Genomic DNA, 16,928 nt, shown 5'->3' with positions numbered 1-16,928 from the left:
TGTATGGAGTACGGATAAAAAAGGACAGCTATGTGGCTTCCACTAGTATTGTTAACTATTATCAAATCTGATTAATAAACTGCAGACTCGCTGTACATAATAACCTTTAGCAAGTCACCTAATCGTTTTCCTACCCTCATGGACACAACAAGTACACAAAGTTTAGACTAATGGTACAGGTCCATCAATAGTCGAACTCTTGGTTCCATGCACACTTGAGCAACTACAATCGCTACCTAATTAAGAACAATTAGCTATTAAATTATAATATGTATACTCTTATTGAGTCTGTAAAATTAATTATAACTCTAGCAGAGTTTACTGGACACAAGAAATATCATGTCACTTGACATTATCCCTTTAAACAATTTGATAATAATAATAATAATAATAATAATAATAATAATAATAATATCATGATAACAATTCAATACACTTTGTGCAACATACATCAGTTACCATGGCAGCTTTTATGCGGTACAGGAAGTTGACTTGACCGTGGAAATCCCTTGTAAACTTGTTCATATAAAATTCTTACCACAGTCCCTTCGCGGTGCGTTTGCCTGGCACGTCTGTCCAGCAGTGAGGTCCCCGCACAACATGACAAGTAGCAGAACACCAAACAACATCTCGACCATCGCCACACAATTGAAGAGGGATTGACTAAGTTCACCCAATCCCAAGTCACTCTGGTGACTAGTATGGGCGCTAGCGGGTTTTTAAAGCCATTCAAGGGACAACCCTCATAACCACATGCGGCTGTTACATCCATAATTCAGTAGGGTCCGCAAAGTGAAAAATCGATATCCTCCAATCAACTACCTAACTATTGTCACGAGTTAGGCTAACTGTAACAATAACACCAGCATGGCAGCCAAGTTTGTCACTTTCTTCTGGTAGAAAACGATACTGAAATGTCTTAAAATCACGTGATTTTTCGTTGCAGCGGTTCGTTGGGTTCTTCGTATGGCTATCGTTTTGTTCACTCATGTTGAGTCCATATGCGCCTATAGGCGCTTTTATAAAAAAAATATTTTTTTAACAATTAATGATATAAGATAAAACAGTACATAATTAAATATGGGCCTCATCGACCTGCAGAGATTAGTGTGCACCTGTAAAGATTGATAATACGAGATGCGCGTGGACATACAGTCACATTAGAGAAGATATATTCAACTTTCAGGATGTGAGGTACGTTACGTTTTTGTACACTGCACAGTACTTTACCCTGGGTACATTGTTTGAATACTGAGACAGAAATTAATCTCCTTTTATAGTCATGGTTTAACTTAGTAATCTGCCTTGGCTTACACATGTGATCAATTTAGGGGCTTGGCTAAAAGAAGTGTTGTAATATCTATGAGTTCATAATAAAGCAGGCAATGACTCTAAGGTCATCAATGGCACGTACACACTTTAATTTTCAGTGGAACCCCTCTAAGACGGACACCATTGGGGAAATGAAATATGTCCTTTATATGGAGGTGTCCTTATTTAAGGGGTTTTCTAAAAGTTCAGTTTAATGCACGAGATTAGACAACTGGTGGAGCAAGATGAGTTATGGTACCATGAGAACCAGATATAATCAGTTTAATTACAACCGCAGAAGTGATCATTGACAAGTTATTGAGCATGAGTTACCTATGGTGTGTGGCCTCTACTACAATATCCAGACAAATAGGCACCACAAAAACTTTGTAACTACATGCTCCCATAAAGTCTTGTCCGGATTACTCCGTATTTGATTAGTTAATTATCACGATGGTTGGCTATACAGATTATGTAGTTTATCCTGTTGGCAGTTAATTCTTAAAGTGCACCAGCTACTACTTTCAGAAGACCTGTGTAAGAACATTAACAGCAGTACTTGTACACGCATTCATATGGCTTCTCATAACTTCAGTGCTTTGTCTCACACTTTGTAGAATAGGCCATACAGAGACAGTACTTTCTGCATTAAATGATTAGTTCGATTGATTGTTGTAACTGGCAATGAATCTTTGTTACTTGTGTCCGCGATTGGGGAGGTGCTGTACTGTAGTCCGGGTGCCAGTAAATTTCTGTATAATTTGATTGTCTTACCCTTCTGGATGTGTATTGCTACAACTCTTACTAGATAAGGCTGAAACTAACAGCCCATTGGTTTTTCGCTCTAGACAATAAAATAATCATATAAAATGAAGTTCGAGAAAAATGTAAACAAGTTGGGTTTTCGCTCAACTTGTCACATATTGTCTATCCTCCAAGATTAAAGTATGCTAGGAGACGATTATAATTCCCTAATTTTTCGTACAAATTTGTGTAAATCTTACAAACTTATAACTAGTCCATATCAACTGGAACAACTTCCCTGTCTGGAATAACTCATAACTAGTCCATATCAACTGGAACAACTTCCCTGTCTGGAATAACTCATAACTAGTCCATATCAACTGGAACAACTTCCCTGTCTGTCTACTTTGTTTTCAAATTCCAAGAATGCTGATTTATTGCATTTGTCAATACCTAGTACTGATGATAAGATGTTACCAAGGTAACAACAACTATAGGAAATCGTGCTTGTTGCAGTTCATCTCATATTATTTTTACCTATCGATATCAGTAAAATATTGAATTTCTCGATATTATTGGCTACTATGTCAAAGTAGTCTTATTAAACAGATGACTTCTAAGTAAGGTGTTACTGTAACTCATGAAGCAGAATTTCTATAAGCAGCTACAGTGGAACCTCACTTAAAGGACCCCCATATAAAAGACACTGAATGTTCAACCTTTTTATAGTGTATAGTTTTAAAATTAATGTCCCTGTACAGACAGACCTATACCAATATAATCATACCTCGAAAAATGCAACTCCCAATATAGTTGCCATTGGGAATATTCTCCACCAGATTCAGATAATAAAATGTGCCATTTGGAAGCCAAGCATTATAAATATCTAGATATACATAATATTATTTATTTCATCATTGCAGATGGATTTTATACTTACAACCACGATACCATCTACTTGGAACCAGGGATGATGTCTTTCGTATGTAATAATTACATACTAAACATTTCCACAGCTGTCCCAGCTCTGCGTCACCAGGTAGGCATGACTGCTTTGCTTTGTGTGTATGCATGTACAGTTGTGTCCACACTAGCTATAGGTCTTGTGTAACATGTAACCAATCCCCTTAATCTATATCCCAATATATTCACAGATTTATTGACTACATTGAGCTAGAGTTGCCAGGTGTAAATATCGGACAGTCTACCAGAATTTGTTGCAGTCATATGACACACAACACAGACTTGGATGTCATAATTAACTGCTGGACCTCAACCTAATTGTCTTTATGAACAAGTTACTGTGATCAAATGTAGAAGTTACAAATAAAGCAGCTCACACTTCATTTTATATAATAATGTATAATAGTACTTGCCGTTAAATGTTTCTCTAGATCTACACAGGAAATGTCTTGATGATATCTACAAAGTTGGTCTGTACAAAATATACTGCTTACGGCAAGAGTATACGGGATATGCATATTATCTACCTATGACCCAGCCTTTATACTGCAACTGGTGCTTTATTGTTTTCTCTATGAAGAGACCTGGTGTTTGTTCCCAGCTTCATGTACCACACACACACATGGTGTCCATTAGCAAGAGTCTTCATACAGTATTTCAGTTTAGTTTAGTGCTTACTACATACCCTATGGTGTATGCTATCGATTATGTCCATGTGTAGGTACAGTCTATTTCAGGTTGGTCGTCCACGTAGGCCAAATGCACAATATCACATGAATAAAATAACCAATGAAATTTCACACCAGGCAGACGGTGCGAGTTTAACCCTGAGGCTACTGATCTCATTGCTACTTTCGAGCATGTGACTTTTAACGCTTCATTTCCCTAGTCAACCAACTGGAAATAGACTGTAACATCCTCTGTGTAAGCCGGAATTAAGAACAACAATCATGTAATCATAAGATGATGTATCTCACAATATATTATAAAAGAAATGATGTATCAAACTCAGTATAGTGTATGTAGACTTGGCCAGATAAATGTACTCTTAGGAGGAGCTGTCTGCAGTCTGCTAGCATCATCACTGCTTGCGGCATCCAGCGGTCATGTATAGGCTAAGGAGTAGAGTGTATAATAGAGTAGTGGTCACATGACAGCATGTTTATAATAACTTGTGAGTATATACTCATGCACCTTGTGGTACTTATGAGCTCATGATATAGTGTAGCCTAGAACATGTGCATAATCTGACACTGTTTCCTAATAAGACTGTAAGTTGATGAGCTAACTATCCCGACAATTGTTTTCGCATTTTAATTGAGTTAGTTCTGGGATAAGACCAGGGTGCAGAGTTTTCACTGTGCAAGGTGCCCTTTGTCACATGTTGATAGTCACGGTTACTATGTGTCACTATACCGGGAATGGAGTGTAGTATTACCCACTCTTTATATTCCCACCATTATAATGACCCAACCCCTGTACTATGTATGACCCTGCAGTTACCCTATCACTCACATCAAGTTCATGACTGTGTAGTTTATCAGAGTGAAGGTCATCTAAGAATTACTTCATCTTACTGCGAACAATAATATATGTACAGATACAATAATTATTTACAGCATCATAACTGGTATAGCCGTTCTTCATTACCAGAGCATGCAAACACATGCTGTTACAAGCAGGCATACTGTACAACATATTAAAAGCAAACCAAACACTCAAGACACAAAACAGATAATGTAACTGTGAAAGATGGTTTACTGTATGTCCTCAATTGTTCCAGGGAACATGTACATGTGTCTGAAACTGTCAGTAGTAATTGGTGGTATAAATCCTAATTGATGAAATAAAACGGAATACTGTAATTTGCAGTATGTATGTGTAGACCGTTCCATACAATGATTCACAATGATGACACCACCGAGGATAATATCCACTGATAAGAAGGAATTTCATACATGTCACATATATACATGTAAGTACTCGTATTCTTGAGCAAAGCACATTAAATTTCACAAATCAAACTCCACAGCCTTCGTGATGTTTTTACTGGGTAACAAATGTATCACATGAGCTGGTTAACATGGATCTTGTGACCTTAAAAATACTCGAGTACCAATTTTACTATTTGAATACCGACATCCTAAACAATATCTCAGTACTTGCAGTATATGTTCAGCACTACAAAATAACTTTTTTTGGAACACGAGGTTCATGTTTGACAACCTCGATAACAACAAAGAGTGCAAGTTGAGTACGTAACTAATCAACTCATTGTTAATTTTCTTATCTTTTTTTGTTGAAATTAATCAGCTGGCAGAAGTAATTTCTGCCAGACCCATACTTTCATATGTACTGCGCTGCATGTGCATGACTTCCTTGTATGTTGTGCTGTAAAATCTTTAGTAACAATACTATTAATATTCTCAACACATTAGAGGGTATACGTATGCACACATGAACATTGCTGTTTACATTGCTGATCACTGAAAACTGAAGTGATTAGGGTATGTGAGAGATGAATGCTCCAAAGAAGTACAATTATAATTTAAAGCACCGTGTATGCTTGTATGTGCAAAAAATACAGCACTCAAGGGAAAATACAGCATTCAACTTTGCCTCTGCTGTAATAGCCTCTTGACATGCCCCTCATGCTGTATTTTCCATACGCAAGTGTGGCAGTGCTTTATAACATAATGGCATACTCACAATGTCCTAAACATTTTCCATACAAATGTAGATAATTATGCACTTTGGTCTGCATTAAGCAGTCACTGTACCTGTCTAATACCTATAATGGTCAGCCACGAATTCGCCACTGTATAGGACATGTGTGTGCATACAGAATTATCTATAAGAGCTGTACACATTGCACGAGGAAGGACATTACTGCATGATAGCAGGTCTATAAATACTGCAGATAGTCTCACGTGGCCAGATCACTATACTCTGTCATTGGGTAGGAGTAGTGTTGTAGGAGGATCCAGTACAGTTTGATACCCTCATTACATCATCAAAGCATGCAGCCCATGGGGTGAACTCTATTGTAACAAAACTGCAACATATTCAACTAACCTGTCTATCACTAAAGAACTTACAAATGCAAATTTTAGCATAGATAATTATTGTTGCTGTAAACCTTCAGTGCTGGTCACTGTAAAATGTTAATAATAATAAAATAATAAATAATATTATATACAAAATCTATGTTTTTAGACACATTTGGTAAATTTGTAAATGATTATGCATGCTTGTGATTAGAAACACAAGTGACTGCTACTCATCACATTGCTTTCTACTACACAATAAGGCTAGTAGTGTTAGCAATAGGAATGGGTGATATTGACATTTCTGGCATACGGTTATTGCCATGAGCCATTATCACGATTATTGCCCACTAAACCACTAAAACAAAAAACGATAAAACATTCACAAAATATTTAAGTCAAATGATTGTAAAAATTCCTCGATTATCATGATCATTACACGATAACTTCCAATTTTGATTATCACTAGTTGATGAAAATTAGATGATGTCGATTATTGCCAACAAAATGATCACGATTATCACAATAACCAAATAATTTCCCATCCCTAGTTAACACGATTTGAACTGTACCAGATACTACAACTCAATGACAAAGAAAAAAAAGTAGTGTGGGCACACAAGGCTACACACACCACAGACTGCTTAGGGCAATTGAAAGACTTCCAACTACCATTTATACATGTATAGCACAACAACATTAAAGTGTGTACATGCCATCGATGACCTTAGAATCATTGCCTGCTATATTAGGCCACTCCAATAAAAATTCATTGTTTTCCATTTCATTAATCTCAAAAATGTGTGAGGGTGGGTGGTTTTTTATAGACATTGTTACTAATTTTTAAATCCATGAGCCTCACAACAGCTACTAGAGCTGGCATGAAATACAGTACACAAACCCTATGGGTTATGACTCTGAGTAAAGTTATAGTTCCTGTGTACAACTGCTACATATTCATGTGATAAATAACACTTTACATCATATGAAAAAAATATAATGAATAAAACCGTGTGGAAGAGAATTTGCATACGGGCTGGAAATGGGAAACAATCAATTTTCTTGGAGTGGCCTTATGCCAAACTCATACACATTACTACATTTCTTTTAGCTAAGCCCCTAAGTTGATCACACATGTAAACCAAGGCACACCATAGGTAACCCATGCTCAATATCCTGATTACTTCTGCGGTTGCAATTAAACCGATTATATCTGGTCTCATGGTACCATACCCCCATCTTGCTCCACCACTTTCCTAGTCTCGTGCATTAAAACTGAACTTTTAGAAAACCTCTTAAATAAGGACACCTCCATATAAAGGACATATTTCATTTCCCCAATGGTGTCTGTCTTAGAGGGGTTCCACTGTAACATGCATAAATTTAAAGTCCATTGATGACCTTAGAGTTATTGCCGACTCTATTATGAATTCATAGACATTACAACACTTCTTTTCACCAAGCCCCTATTAAAGTTGATCACACGTCATAAGCCAAGACAGATTGCTAAGTTAAACCATGACTATAAAAGGAGATTAATTTCTGTCTCAGTATTCAAATAATGTACCCAGGGTAAAGTACTGTGCAGTGGTAAAGTAGATAATAACAACAACATTTCTCTACTTAGGTGGCCTCCCCAAAGTTGGCTCCGAGTGTGGCACTTGGCCGGAATCTGGGTGGCCTGCGGATCAAGTCACGGTGGGGTTGGCTTTTTTTTTTCAGCCCTTCTAGGTATTTGTCCAGTTTCCCTTTAGGATATTTAGCTCAAAGATTTTTGCTTAGGCTCCTAGGCTATGGGTAAACACCTCGAACAGGTGGTGTATGCCCTCCAGTGCCTAACTGGCAAAGTAGATAATAACAAGTGTACAAAAAATTTATGTGCCTCACATCCTGAAAGTTGAATATATCTTCTCTAATGTGCCTGTGTGTCCTGTCACAGAAATATCGGTCCAGCCAGACTGATTTTGGATACCAAAACTGGTCCGGCCGGACCAAATTTGGTTGACCAAGTTTAGTCCGGCCGGACCATTTTTGGCATCCAAAATTGGTCCGGCCTGACTAAAATTGGTCCGGCCCAAACTTGGTTAGCCACATGCACCCCCTGACCACTTGGACCAATTTTGGTTGGTCCGTGGGTGTACCCGGCATTGTGTGGACAGGTTGGTTCATGCTAAGTTTTTTGTGATCACTACTGGAAGAGTTCTCATGAAAACCCAATGAAAGCAATTTTGAAAACACTTTGAAAATGTTGAAAACCCTTTGAAAAGTCAAATTTCAGTGGGTGGCCAAGAATTTTCATTACATTTTCACATACTAAACCTATGAAAATCCATTGAAATTTTCATTTGAATATTCATTGATTTGTCCAATGAAAATACTATGAAAATAAAAATTAATTGGGTACACCAATGAAATTTTGACTTTTCATAGGTTTCTTTGAAAATTTCATTGAATTTTCAATGCCAAATTGCCCAGTAGTGGATGGATCACTGCAGCTGACTTAGCCTGGAAACTATATAAATGAGTACTGTAGTTTCATTTCCCGAGTTGATTTACAGAAAATGCATATATATATATATATATATTATTTATTTATTTAGGCTTTATGGTGTAAAAAACACCAAAGGTCTGTTGGTAGCAACCAACAGCCATAAAATACGTACAATTAACACTAACTACTTAAGTAATTACATAGTTACATAGTTAAGATTATAATTTATTAAAATTGGTAGTTGGAGGTTTAGTTTGGTGACTTCTGGAGCATGGACACAAGTAAGTGTAGAGTGCAGTTGTTGTTCTCATCAAAGTTAGTCAGGAAATGGTCCCACAGATATGATTTCAGTTTAGATTTCAGCAAACAAACTAACATGTTTATGTCTAGAATTGGTATGGCATTCCACAGGGATGGTAAATGATGAAAATAAGAATATCGCGACATGTTGTTAAGATGTTGAGGTAACAAGAGTTTGTTGCTGGAGCCTGATCTAGTATTAGTAGAGTTGAAAGTGATGTAGTTATTGATGTTGAACCGATTAGTTGGTGATTTGATAGATTTAATAGCAAACAGTATGTCTTGAAGTTCAAATATGTACATTAAAGGAAGGAGCCTCAGATTTATCAAACGGTCTTTGTAACAACTAGTGTAATCATTCAAGATGTATTTAGTGGCATGACATTGAATTCTTTCAAGGTTTAAAATGTCTTTCATAAAGTGAGGATGCCAAACTTGCGTACAGTAGAGTAACTGTGATCTTACCAATGATACATACAGTCTACCTAATGTAGAAGGTGAATGGGTGGGGCAAAAGTATGGAAAATTAGTCCAAGCATTTTGCATGCACGAGCAATGATGTCTTTGTAATGTTTATCCCAGCTTAGGTCTTCAGATAATATTAATCCGAGATCTTTATGAGAATCAACATGAGGTATAATTGAATTGGACATAGAATAAGAGGTGTTGAGTTTACGTTTGAATGATAAATGATTAAATTTCTTTAAACTAAAATCCAGATCAACATCCCTTGACCAAGTTAAAAGAGCAGTGATGTCATCTTGAAGAGCCTTATGATCAGAGAGTGTACTAACATGGATAAAGCACTTGGCATCGTCAGCAAATTTGAGTAGTAGGCTTTCATGAATGTATGAAGACATGTCATTGATGTAAACTAAAAACAGCAAGGGACCAATAATACTGCCCTGTAGAACACCAGAAACTACTGGAAGTAAATCAGAATAGCAATTATTGTTGATAGAAACCCTTTGATAGCAATTAGTCAAATAGTTCTAGAATCAGGACCATAGAGTACCAGTTATGCCCACTGACCACAGCTTGATCAGTAAGATACTATGTGACACTGAATCAAAAGCCTTGCTGATGTCAAGGTAAATAACATCTGTTTGTAAGGGACTGTTGATGATTTGATCAGTGAAAATTAACATCTGTTGTAGTGTAGAACAATTTTTGGTGAAACCAAACTGGGATGGACTGATAGACTTGCTAATATGAGAGATAATCTTGTTAAAGATTAATCTTTCAAGAACTTTTGATACAATAGATAATAACGAAATAGGACGATAGTTCTTAACACAATTAGAATCACCCGCCTTAAATATGGGCACGATTTTGTGGATTTTCCAACAGGTTGGTAAAGTGGAGTGGTGGAGTGATTGAATAAATAGATGATAAAGTGGCTCACTAAGAGCTACAGCACAACTTTGTAGTACTCTAGGGGAGATTTTGTCAATTCCAGCAGATTTGTTGACATCTAATGAGATTAGAGCTTGATAAACATCTGCAACAGTAATGGTAATTGATTGTAATGAGTTGTGTATAGCTGGGAGCTCATCAATCTTCGGGATAGAAGATGGATCATGGAAAACTGAATGAAAATATTGATTAAATAGGTTGGCTTTACTGTGGTCAGTATTAGCATTCAAAGACTCAAGGTTCATGACTGATGGAATATTTCTGGTCTTGGTGATAGATCTAAGGTATTTAAATATTTGTAATTATTAGATGAGGTATAACAATTAACAAGATCTAATTTTTATAGTAACAGAGTAATCAATGACTGGAATTCATTACCCCAATCTATTGTTGATTCTCCCTCTGTCAATGATTTTAAAACACTGCTGGACAGACACTACAGTAATTGCTTATTTGATTTTGTATAGTAATTAGAATAGCTAAGTATATAATTTGTTTATGGATGTACAGGCATAAGCCTTTATCCTTAAAATATAAATACAAGATGTAATTCGAAGTTCTGCTTAGCTATTTTAATTTGTCCTGAAGTGTATTTTCAATGGAGTTGATGCTGGAGATATGATTTGTAGGATGATGCTTGTATCTACGACGGAGTGTTCTAAGTCAATTGATGCAATGCCTTATCTCAGAATTGTACCAGATGGGATCTTGGTTTGAATGAACCTTGTACAATAGAATAAACAATTGCATACCTTCCACCAGTAACTGTTCAATGATGTGCCATATAAACTCTATATCGTGACTTAAAAGGCATGGTGTGAAATCAGAATGAATCATGTGATTACAGAGACCTTGGTAATCTCCTTTAGAAAAGTTGAAAGTAAAGTAAGTGGTTGATTTTTTTTATTAGTAGCTAGAAACTAAATTCCATGTCATAGCTATATGCAGCGACTAACACAGTCGCAAAATTAATGCTGTTTTAATTTAAAGCAGTGTGGTATGATAAAAGTCCTGTATTCTTCTTCTCCATGTCAATAGCTAGCTGTCGGAGTGGGAAGTAGAGGTTTTCTTCCGGCATACATCAACTCAAATGCATGGTCAATGCTGGACTCATGGTGTGCAATGTTGCATGCAAAAACACAGGTATCAAGATATTCTTCCCAAGTACGCTTTTATATGCTGAATAAACTTCACAAGCATCATCTGCTCTGCAGTGTTTCGTTGAATCTTTCATCCAGCCTGTTTGTGTTGACTATGACAAACAACTATAGCAACATGATGGAAATCACCGCCTATGCTGGATCACTTATACTTGAGGATGGTAAACAATAATTATATAAAATCTATCATTAAAACATGTCTTATCTTCAACTTCTACATATAGCTCAGAATTTAATTTGTTAATTCTGACCCTTGGTCAGTTCTTTATTAATCTGGGAATACCCATGCATGCATTGTCATAAACAGCTACACATATTATCTCAGGGACTGATCCAGAGGGGGTGAATGAGGTGGCTAGCCACCCACCATGCATGGCCTTGCAACCACTCAGACATGCATTATTTAATAATGCTGAAGATTACTGATCATGAACACTCTTTCGTTATATCGATATGAACTAAATTCCTGCATTGCATCAGATTCCAATTCTAGCTGGCTATAACCTTACAGTAGATGGTAGCAGTATACATGAATTTATCTATGATCATGGGCAGTATTAACTATATCACCAGGCAGAGGACTTCTTGAAGGAAAATATGGGGTCTGCTTTAGGATTGAGTCAATTTTACTTTTATGTCTGCAGTAATTCACCCTAAGGCTGTAGAATAATGCGACTGCCTCAAACATTTAAGTTGGCTAAGTAGTGAAAAACATATACTGAGAATATTATAGCTATAACCTTTAAGGTGATGTTTCTTCCTGTGGGGCACATCATTAGTAGGAGATGATAGTTCACAATTAGTTATATAATGGAGTAAACCTAAACTATCATCTCCTACATATCACATATGACAGAGAGGAATGTGCAGTATGTGCACAGGTGTTACAGGTGTATTACAGTTTGTTTTAACCACTGGTGTTAACTCATGATCAGCCTGTACTGGGATTATAAAATACATTAGGCCAGGAAAACTTGATTACTAGTTTCTCATCCACAAAAATTCAGATTTCCATGCAGGAGGGAGGTCATTTTTCATTATTCATTAGTAAAGAAAATACTCCAAATCAAGCTGTCTGTTATAAAGGTTAACTAAAACCTTTTAAGAACTATCACGTATGCATTAGCTACCACCTTCTCTGAGGTGCAAGTGACATTTGCTGCGCTGTAAAACGATAACCAGCTTTCCTAACATCAAAATACATGTGCACGTGATTGATAACAGCAATAATGAAATTAGAGGTGATGGGGTAAAAAGGGATGCGGGAGGGGATGAGAAACAATTAATCAAGTTTTCCCGGCCTTATTATGTTCACAAGAACATGCTACTAGCTATGTGCTACAAGCTAGATGATAATATTGTCAGCCCTTCTTCCCTGATGTAACTACCAAGACATTCGAGACTCTCATCTTAAAATCTGGGCCAGCCACCCACCTTGGTTTATTTCTGGATCAGTGCCTGCATCTCCTACTGGTATATATATATATATATGCACAGGTGAAAATTAATAAAATTATTTTTAAATTGGTTAAGTAGTGAAAAGCATACAGGGAATATTATAGCTATACCTTTTAAGGAAATGTTTATACCAGTATAGGAATATGTGATCAGTAGGAGATGATAGTACACGTTTAGTTATTTAATGGAGCAAACCAAAGCTATCATCTCCTACATATCACATACAAAAGAGAGAAATGTGCAGTATGTGCACATGCAGGTGTTATAGGTGTATTGTTATAACCATTAGTGTTAACTCATGATCAGACATTATATGTGCACAAGAGCACAGTGCACATGCTACTGCAGGGGCGGATCTAGTATTTCAGAAGGGGGGGTGCTAACATGGATATTTATATATGTAGCAAGAAAGTTGATAGTTGATACAACTAGTGTGATAAGCATGCTCTATCTAGGGGGTCTGGGGGCATGTCCCCACAGGAAACCTTTGCAAATTTGGCCTATTGAGATTGAATTTGGTAGTAATTTTGAGTGAAAAATGATGTCACTTTGTTTATGTGATACCATTATTCCCCTACAGCTTGTCAATATAACTAAAGGGTGCAGCCATGTAGCTAAAATTCAATCTTAGACTAACATCTTAAAGAATTAGTAGTGGAAACATATGGTATCAGCTGCACATGATCAAATTTAGTATTTAGAAGGGTATTACTTATTTTTGGCTTTGTCGTGAGAAACGATACTAAAGGCCTGTTGGATAACTGTTATACCAAGAGCCACAATGTTCTGAGTGCTCTATAATAATATTATATTATGTATAACATGCACTTTGTAGAGCTGTCTATGAATGTGTATAGCCATTTCTGAATTTATGTGAGGTTTATAAGTCATTGAAAAAAATCACATGTATATATACTTTAGAAATCACATTTTTAAGTCACATTTAAGGTAATAGATCCATAGTGGGAAGACATAGGCCATTGAAATTGCATATTATACCGAGTATCATAAGTCTTTAACTTATGACTCATAATAATAGGATATCTATAGTAAATGTCTACATCTCACACATGTAATATGTTACCAAATATATTATACCATACACAGTCTATATTCAACTTACAGTTTGGGTGAAGTTATGATTCAGAATGGAAACCTCCTTGCCCTTGGGGCCCCACTTTAGCTCTTTGCCCTGGGCCCCCTAATTAGCCCGTGGGGCCCCACTTTAGCTCTTTGCCCTGGGCCCCCTAATTAGCCCGTGGGGCCCCACTTTAGCTCTTTGCCCTGGGCCCCCTAATTATTAGGGGGCCCAGGGCAAAGAGCTAAAGTGGGGCCCCACGGGCAAGGAGGTTTCCATTATGAATCATAACTTCACCTAAACTGTAAATTGAAGACCAAAAAAATGTCATTACATGCTGACAATGACAATAGCTACCCCTCACCAACCAACCATATCTCCTTATTTATAAGCTTGCTACACTGCTCCTCTGAAGAATACTTTGACTGCTCTATTAGAGTATTTATATCTGATTGCTCTATTAGAGTATATCGATCTTTTAAACAGGTATTCAATGGGCCCTTCATGGGGCCTCCTGGGGCCCCTTTCAGGTTGGGTCCCGGAGCAATATGCCCCAGTTCCCCCCTGTGGGCGGCCCTGCCATCAGGTTCGATGTAAAGTGTATGAGCAGTTACATGTGAGACTACCACAAGTAGGGATAGACACTGGGAAAACAAAAGCCCAGATTTATTTGTGTGACACGGTCCAATGACAGTGCTAGTTTGTTTCATTAATTTCACTGTTTGATTAGCTATAGAATAACATTGTATATAGCTAGCCACACAAGTACAAGTCATATTCTACCATCACAGCACAATTATATCACAGATAATAATTAGCATTACGCTACCTAAAATCGATGGTCTTTATAGGGTATAGCTATAGGCTGTGAAAACCTCTTAAAACATTGAGATAGTATAGCATTAAGAAGAAAGTAGAGTGCCTAAAATATTTCCTGGTTTGTATGTACAATTGTCTAACATTAAAGCAGCTAGCATGTGTTTAAGCCAGACAGAAGCCAGACTAAACACTGTACATAGTTTTGTAGTTAAGTGGAGTGATTGATGTGCACTTGTACAGAAACAGTACGTAAATGTAGAGTAGCTATATATTCAAATCTTACAAACAAACACATCCTCACCTATTTCTCCTACTTTAAATCACACTGTGCTCTGAATTTATGAAGTGTTTACTATTTCAGCATATCCCATACTGTATACTTTACCCTACTTTATCTGTCAGAAACTATAAATAGTACATAGAGACAATAACACATTAAAGCGCTCTCCTGATTGTTATGTATTGTTGCTAAGTGTATATTGAATAATTGAATCATCATGTTTTCATTTTCATTTTCAGAGTTACAATGACTTCATCAGTTGGCCTAAATATTTTATTGATATTTTTAGGCTTCTCCGGTTTGTGATAAACGTATCATACACAGGCTCTGTCATCTGTGCCCACCCTTCTTTGCCTAAAGAGAAGTATTATATGCTATCTACCCGTACTGATGTCACCAGTACTCCCTGTGGCCAAACAGTGTAAGGTTGATAGAAACGTTACTTCCTTGCAAGATCCATGAATTTATAATAATGTTGGTGTAATCTGATGGCCAGATAAATTAAACATACACTTAGTCACCACATTTTAAGAGATGCAGTATGAACAGATTAAAGTGCAGAACCAAGAGTACATATATTTATATGGGGAGAGTATCTAACTCTCAGTATGGCCTGTACAAAAACCTAAAGTTCACCAAAGTTCACCTTTCATCAAATTACCACCTTCACTGGAAATAGAGAACTGTTGATTGGTGATTTATGTTGATGAGGGCAAAGCCTTTGTTCTCACAAAAGGCTGAGCTGTTACTTTACCCAGGGTGTTTGGTGAATGCATTCAAGTTAAACACTCTCCCCCATATAAATATTATGTACTCTTGGCAGAACTATACAGTACAATGAAATAGGGCATGTTGGTCCTATATTTGAAAGAGAAAGTGTTGATCATATATCTTAAGTCATTCAATGTAATGTGCAATAAGTATTATATTAGTGTTGAGTGGTTAACTCATATTATCTGTAATGTGGGTGTAGTTTGTTTGACTATTCTATTCTATGAATACTATCCTACTAGGGACCTGTGAGAAGACTCAAAGCCTGTGAATACACAGAGTCAGAAACATGTAGCTGAAATGTGAAGAATGTAGAAGAAAATCCCAGACCCAGGTTTGATCCCTTGCAACATGCAGTCTAGGCACATGCCAGAGGAGCCACAACAGCTGGGATCCTGGTCTCGGATCCATATATACATATCAAGACACACGATAGTGTGTCATGTGGCCCAAGAAGCCGGCGCGCCACACCGTGAGTATATTGACAGGAAGAAAGAAAACGTCATTTTCACACTTTTGTATCTCGGTGATAGCTTATCCGATTGAAACCAAATTTGCTGCAGAGTTGCCCGCCAGCTAGGGAAGTCTACATTCCAAATTTTAAGGAAATCACTCAAGCCATTTCCGAGATATGAGCGGCCAAAGTTTCGTTTTTTTTCTTCGTTTTTTTTTCTTCTTCGTCTTTTTGCACACTTGCAAAAATTGCTATAAAACGCAAACGCGTGGTCCGATCGCCTTGCAATTTGGCACACAGAAAGGGAGTCCAAAGGCGCATCCTAGCATCAAATTTGGTGCAAATCCGATGAATGGTTCAGGCGTTATTACCGATTATTCGCGTAAAACAAGATCGATTTGTTGTCACCCCTACAGGGTAAACCGCTTCATGGAATGAGCTGAAAATTGCTATGTAGATGGAGTAACCATCGTAGGAGTGCCTTTTGGTGGTTTGAAAGGAATCGAGATTAAGACCACGGAGATATGACACAAAACCCAACCTGTGTCACAATTACGCGATCGATTTTTAGTAATAAAAAAGTATTAGTTTTCACGCCTACTAGGCAAACCGCTAAGAGCAATGAGCTGAAAATCG

General features: G+C 37.1%; 1 protein-coding gene and 2 long non-coding RNA genes across 5 annotated transcripts in view; 1 reads left to right on the top strand and 2 right to left on the bottom strand.

The window, feature by feature from the left end:
- LOC136257564 (uncharacterized) overlaps positions 1–718 on the bottom strand; it is a 48,292-nt gene extending 47,574 nt beyond the window's left edge. The window contains exon 1 of one of the 2 annotated variants that reach the window (XM_066050794.1): positions 539–718. In XM_066050794.1, coding sequence (XP_065906866.1) covers positions 539–638 — 100 coding nt within the window. In that variant the 5' untranslated portion in view covers positions 639–718. The remainder of the gene's footprint in view (positions 1–538) is intronic. The other variant, XM_066050793.1, reaches the window with a different exon arrangement.
- A 364-nt stretch (positions 719–1,082) lies between these two features.
- LOC136258033 (uncharacterized) lies at positions 1,083–3,386 on the top strand. The gene is made up of 3 exons (XR_010702522.1): positions 1,083–1,194; positions 2,979–3,094; positions 3,210–3,386. It is a non-coding gene; the product is annotated as an uncharacterized lncRNA (long non-coding RNA).
- Positions 3,387–4,007: 621 nt separating this feature from the next.
- LOC136259094 (uncharacterized) lies at positions 4,008–15,172 on the bottom strand. Of its 2 annotated transcripts, none has more exons than XR_010703190.1 (3): positions 15,089–15,172; positions 4,534–4,594; positions 4,008–4,133 (listed from the first exon to the last, which is right to left on the bottom strand). It is a non-coding gene; the product is annotated as an uncharacterized lncRNA (long non-coding RNA). The 2 variants fall into 2 exon arrangements; XR_010703189.1 differs by lacking the exon at positions 15,089–15,172 and adding an exon at positions 12,867–12,909.
- Positions 15,173–16,928: the final 1,756 nt, after the last annotated feature.

This window comes from Dysidea avara, chromosome 6 (assembly GCF_963678975.1).
Source record: "Dysidea avara chromosome 6, odDysAvar1.4, whole genome shotgun sequence".
Taxonomy (NCBI): domain Eukaryota; kingdom Metazoa; phylum Porifera; class Demospongiae; order Dictyoceratida; family Dysideidae; genus Dysidea; species Dysidea avara.
The sequence above is the reverse complement of the archived record's forward strand: the minus strand, read 5'-3'. Positions and strand labels throughout refer to the sequence as shown.